Source organism: Octopus bimaculoides, chromosome 16, assembly GCF_001194135.2.
Source record: "Octopus bimaculoides isolate UCB-OBI-ISO-001 chromosome 16, ASM119413v2, whole genome shotgun sequence".
NCBI classification, from domain to species: Eukaryota; Metazoa; Mollusca; class Cephalopoda; order Octopoda; family Octopodidae; genus Octopus; species Octopus bimaculoides.
Genome location: NC_068996.1, coordinates 26655324 through 26661531, shown reverse-complemented (window position 1 = coordinate 26661531; position 6208 = coordinate 26655324). Strand labels below are relative to the sequence as shown.

The 6208-nt window shown below is 33.1% G+C and overlaps 1 protein-coding gene across 1 annotated transcript in view; it reads right to left on the bottom strand.

Moving 5' to 3' along the window:
• LOC106868340 (RNA-binding protein Pasilla) overlaps positions 1–4878 on the bottom strand; it is a 41066-nt gene extending 36188 nt beyond the window's left edge. The window contains exon 1 of the mRNA XM_052973476.1: positions 3867–4878. Coding sequence (XP_052829436.1) covers positions 3867–3984 — 118 coding nt within the window. The 5' untranslated portion in view covers positions 3985–4878. The remainder of the gene's footprint in view (positions 1–3866) is intronic.
• Positions 4879–6208: the final 1330 nt, after the last annotated feature.

Below are 6208 nucleotides of genomic sequence, written 5' to 3'. Positions count from 1 at the left end.
TATATATATAGGATATATATAGGATATATATAGGATATATATAGGATATATATATATATATATATATATATATATATATAATGAGACAAATAAGGGAGGGGCGATGTAGAGAGGTAGATATCAGATACCTGGTAGTTCGGGTGTAGATATATCAGATGTGCCATACGTAGCCATCGTTATACTTGTTCTGACATGATCAACAGACGAAGCAGCAATACAATACCAATCGGTTAAATATATATATATATAGTTCGACTTAAAGAAGGTAGAGAGCAAAATGTCTCAACATCCAAATATAATACAAAATTATTAAAAAGAAAACTTGATATTAATTGACACGTGTCCGCATTAGCAAAGAAATGTCTACAAGTGATAGCTAGACATCACGTTAGCTGTGTCAGTGGGTGTTGCTCTTGTTACGACGTGGCCACACAAGTCCTACATACATTTGCGATCATTTATCTACCTAGCTATCTGTTTAGCTATCCATCCAATCCAACCAGCACTAAAGAGGATGATAATCAAAAGAAACCCATTAAAATCACTAAGTGTGTATGTAATAAAATTATAAACCTCAAATTTCCTAACTCCGAAGAAGGCAAGATAATACCTCTCCATGCAGGAAAACTTGCTAGCTCACATCTATCGAAAAGGTTGTTGTCTTCAATATTATAGACGGAAGTATGTAGGTCGAGTCGAGTCATTTTTTTTTTTTTTTTGCGCAATGCGAAGTGATGTCGGCTCCCACCTTCAGGCTGTCTGAATCGCGTACTCCGAATTCATTGCTATATATAGTTCTGCCTGTCATACGTAATATTCAGAACGAGATATCAGAATGAGGGGTTTTTTCTTCTTTCTTTTCTTCTCTTGCATGTCGCTGAAATACCATCTTCTAAAGATTGCCATAAAATATCGGCTCTAAAACGATACATGTTCATCGTACATTTATAATTCGATAAAATGTCGACTTTCTCCTTTAGTAAATCATAAACCTTCGTTTTCCTGAGCATATTTTGTATTTGAAAACCCTTCTACATTAAAAAAAAAAAGCATTTTATATATATATATATATCCTTTATTCTTTTGATCGTTATATTTCACAGCTGAAATTAATTTATAGGAACTGTTCAAAATGAATTGAGAACGTGCACGTACGCGCGCGCGCACACACGTATTCGGTTTATTGGGAGAACGCACTAATAGCTTAGAACTTTAATAATTAGGGGGTGGAGTGGATCTATGAACAATTACATCTCGGAAGGGATTGGAGTAAAGGTGGGAGGGGCACACAAGCCGATATAAAAATGCAAAGATGGAGAGGTTTTTAACTATTGACTGTAGTTATATAAAAGTCAATTCAGGATCATAAAACATAGCCATCTAGTTCATTGATATATCTGAAGGATTTCACACACACACATACACACACAGAAAATATAAATTTAATTGATATTAAAGAAAACAAAATCTTAAATATAGAACAAATGGTTTTAAATAATCCAGTCAAGAATACGAATTGCTTTACTTGTGTCAGAATTATCAAAAAGGTCCAACAACCATCCTATGACACACACACACACTTTTGAATGACAAACTAATCTCTATCTGTCCCGTACGGGATACCAAGAAGGACAACCACACTTCTTTCATAATGAAAATTTACAAAATTAACTTATAACAGGACATTTAGATACATTCTTTTCGCTTTTTTTTTTTTTTTGATATTCCAATATTCTTTAACGTTTACTGTACAAGTATATATATATTGGATATATTTCAAATATATAGTAATACGTATATGAATATTGCACAATTGTACCTACATGCATAATTTTAACTTTATATAAAATTTTAATATTCATACGACAAACATTTTGTATAAACATTAAAATTTCATATCGAAATTACATGCGTATGTACATAAATCAAAAATCGAAATTATTATATATACATGTACGCACTCAAAATTAGAAATATTCCACTAGATTGTATATATATTAGATATACATATGTAAATACACAGAATTACATACACACATACTGTGCATTAATACTGTCATATAGATGTGATTATATATATACATCATATATCTACATTTATGTGCCCGTAGTGTCATACATGTATATATATGTATGTGTGTGTACACATACGCATATTCACATAATATGCACGTCAATGTGTTAATAGCGTCACATTATGTTGGCTTAATTTTTCATTAACACTGAAAGAAACTAATCTAAAACGACAAAAAAAGAAACACCCAGTGGGATATTTCCAATATCAAAGGTGAAAAAGAATGAGAAGGTGGTGTGAATAAAAGGGTAAGAAAAATTAAATTGTTAAAATGAGTATTTTTGCAAAGTCAAGAGTAATTATTCATGTGTGAGAGAGATAGAGAGAGGTAGGTAGGAAATATACCAAAATCAAAAATAATGTAATATATATATATATAAAAAGAAAGGAAAGGAGATGATTAGTAATAAAAACACTAAAATTCTCCTTGCTGCTATCTTATACTGCCTTATACGCAGTAGGTTTTATATAGCAGCAGTGTTTAAGCAGCCAACAACATTGGTGAAAGCAGTAAACGACGTCGTCGGAGTTGATGGTGGCGTCGGCCATATTGCCAACAATCGTTGGTTTCCTCTCAACCGATGCCGACTTTTACTCGATATATATATCTCTATATGTATATAATATATACATATCTATTTATCTATCTATCTCTATATATATAGACACACACACACATATATACATATATGTGTGTATATTGTATGACACGCAAATTATTTGGACAAGTGGTTGGTGTTGCTTAGTCCCCTCACCGACTCACATAATTAACACCCCCTCCTCCTCCATCAAGACTTTTCAATATGTGTTTCAAAAGATCTACCGACCATGACCATCCCGTCTCAAACATATAATATGGTGGGAGTACACACCAATACTCTGTGTGTGTGTGTGTGTGTGTGTAAACATAACACATAGAGATATGTAAGGGAATAAAATTCGTATAGGAAAAGGAGTTAATATTAGTCGTCAACTGAAAGGACGTATAGCAAGAAACTCCGAATAGCGACAGTGAAAAGCATAGAATGTGTGTGTATATATATATATATATATACACTTCTCAATATTTTAATCTTAATAAATGCAATTTCCAGTATATTTAAAATGTACGTATTTTATATAGAATATACATGTGTAACATTATGTGTGCGTGTGTGTGTGTGTGTATCATTTATGTACTGATGTAACTAGGACTACATTATCTAATACGTTCTCCCCCTCCTTTTCTCTCTTTTTTTTCTGATTGTAATTCAGACAGCAGTATAAGGAGGAAGATTTGGTTGCCATTTCTTGCATGTCGGTCGACTTCTTTGGACAAGTGGTCATTATTGTAAGCAATAACGATTTACTTGAATGCCAAATGTTATAATGAGGATAGATTGATAGAGAACGTTCTGTGGAGAGAGGGGTGAAGAGAAAGAAAGGCAAGAAACGGAATGAAAGGGGGGATAGAAGACAAGCGATAGCGTTTTCCAGTCTAACGTATAAAAGAAAACCCATAGATTTAAAAAGAAAAAAAATCAAGTTGAAACGAAGGAATAATGCTAATTGAGGAGGCACACACACACATAAATACATACACACGCATATGCATATATATATATATATATATAGTCGTCAACTGAATATATATATATATTACGTAGAAGGTGGAGAGACCGAGAGAGAGAGATATGAGTGAAATAGAAATTGCCGTTTCGGAAGGATGCAAGAAAAAAAAGACATAAAAATGGAGAAAATAAAATGGTAAAAAAAAGAAAAAAACCAAAAGGATATTCAAAATGTATCTAACCTCCGCCTTGGTTTGAGCGCTTCGTCACCCCGCTATCACTTTCGGCGTCTGAGGGTCTTTTTCGGGAGTCGGATGTGTCCATATCTGACCCATTCATGCCATCGAAACTCATCGCCATCTTTCGCTAAGCCCAGATCTCGCGGAGTACCACGGCACGAGCACGAGACTAATTGAATAGTTCACTTATGAAATGGAATGAGAGTAGAGGTAATGAAAGAGACCGAGAGAGAGAGTGAGAGTGTGTATGTGAGTGAGTGAGAGACTGAGTGAGACAGTGAATGATGATGATGATGATGATGATGGCGGCGACGGCGGTGGTTGTAGCAATAATGATGATGATGATGGCGGTGGTGGCGATGGTGATAGGGCTGAGCCAGCCTGGTTAGGTAGGTAGTTCAAGTAGCCGTCGACGATATTAGAAAGTTAGCAAGTTGAATGTGAACATGGGAGTAAGAGAAAGGGTGAAAACGAAAAAAAAAAAAAACGTATATATATATATATAAATATTATTTTATATATATATGTATGTGTGTATCTCCAGAGCTTCTCTATGTGTGTGTGTTTTCTTATTGTATAATGTAGTTAAGCAGTTAGGACTTGTTGGCAAACAAAGTGCAACAATATCATCTACAACTTCTCTCTCTCTCCATAATATATCCAGAGAATGTCTGTTATAACTGTAGTGTGTTGTAGTGGCAGTAGAAAGAAGACTGCTTGGCAAATAATTCGCATCAATCACTCCCACTGTTAAACTACTCTCTATCTTTCGTCTCTCTCTCTCTCTTTCCCCACTCTTGGTCTCTCTTCTCCCATTCTGTCTCTCTCTTACCTCTCTCAACTTGTTTCTCTCCTTCTCTCTCTCTCTCTCTCCTGCACCACAACGCACAATCACAATTGATAGCAGCAATTTTCCTTTCATTGATTTTATTCACGTTGCAAAAATCCTATTAAGAAAACTAGAATTACGGACATATCCCCCCATCCCCCAATTATTTAATGTAAACAGCAACAAGCACACACAACACAAGTGTATTTGTAAAAAAAAAAAAGAAAAGAAAAGAAACAAGGGTGGGGAGGGGAACAAAGTGCGAAAGAGAAAACAAGAAAAGAAAAAAGAGCGAGTGTGTTTGTAGTTCGAAGTACAAGCATAAATTGACACAAATTCAGGAACACCTAATTACTACTATTATAAAAATAATACAAATCGGACATGTTATATTTTTGCACACTACTTACATGGATGATAGATAATAACCTTTAGTGTTTTATGAATCACTTATAGCGTGTTTCAATCACCTATCACAGATTGATGAATTTTCAAGTGCGAAGAACATGCAACAATATTATTACAACGTAAAATACACATTTTTTTTTTGCTACATATATAATACACAGTTTCATGTATAATATGTATAATTTCTGGTGAACGATTTTCTTCTTTTCATCTTTATTACATTTTACCAGTAATTAATACATTTGATAAATGCACATAAACGATGGGTCTTAGAAGCAACAGACAAGATTATTTTCTCGAATCTACATTTTATTTCATACCTAACCGATTGTCTTATAATTATAAATAACTTTTTCTTTATAAATGAGACTAAAATATTGCGCATCTGAATAACGTGATCCAGAATGATTCCTTCCCTGCACCATTATGTATATTTCATTAGACGAGGAAAAAAAAAGAAAGAAAAGAGAAATCAGCTGGTCCAAGCTGCGTAGCACGTAGGACAAATCTTATAGCGATTTCAATTAAACCTGGATTATATCATAGAACATTAATATGGAATACAATATTTATTTGTTTTTAAACATATACTTAGGGCATTATATCTTGCAAAAATTATCAAATATCATAGCGCAATTCTTAATACGCAAATAGGATGCTTTACAGGCGTTAAAAGGGTCGAATGGACACGTATAAATGCAGTATCGATTATTACCATTTGTTAATATTTATAGAGAACGAGAGAAAGAGAGAGGGAAAATGATAAATGCAACACTGAATGAGCATAAAGCATCAATATGAGGAATTGAGTAAAATACAATAACAAGACACAAAACGACTTCTATAAAAACATTGACAAACTCAATATAAGTTTGCTCTTTATATACATGTTATAATGTTTTTCTTTTTTTAATTATATACAACTCTACGAAAATAGATGCAGCATAGTTAATATATTTATGAATTTTCCTTTACTACATATACAGAACAATCTAAGAGTATAAAAATATTTTATATAACAACGTAATGATGGTTCGATGAAAGTAAAAAGATAATATATAGGTGTGTGTGTGTATATATATATATATATATATATATATATATATAT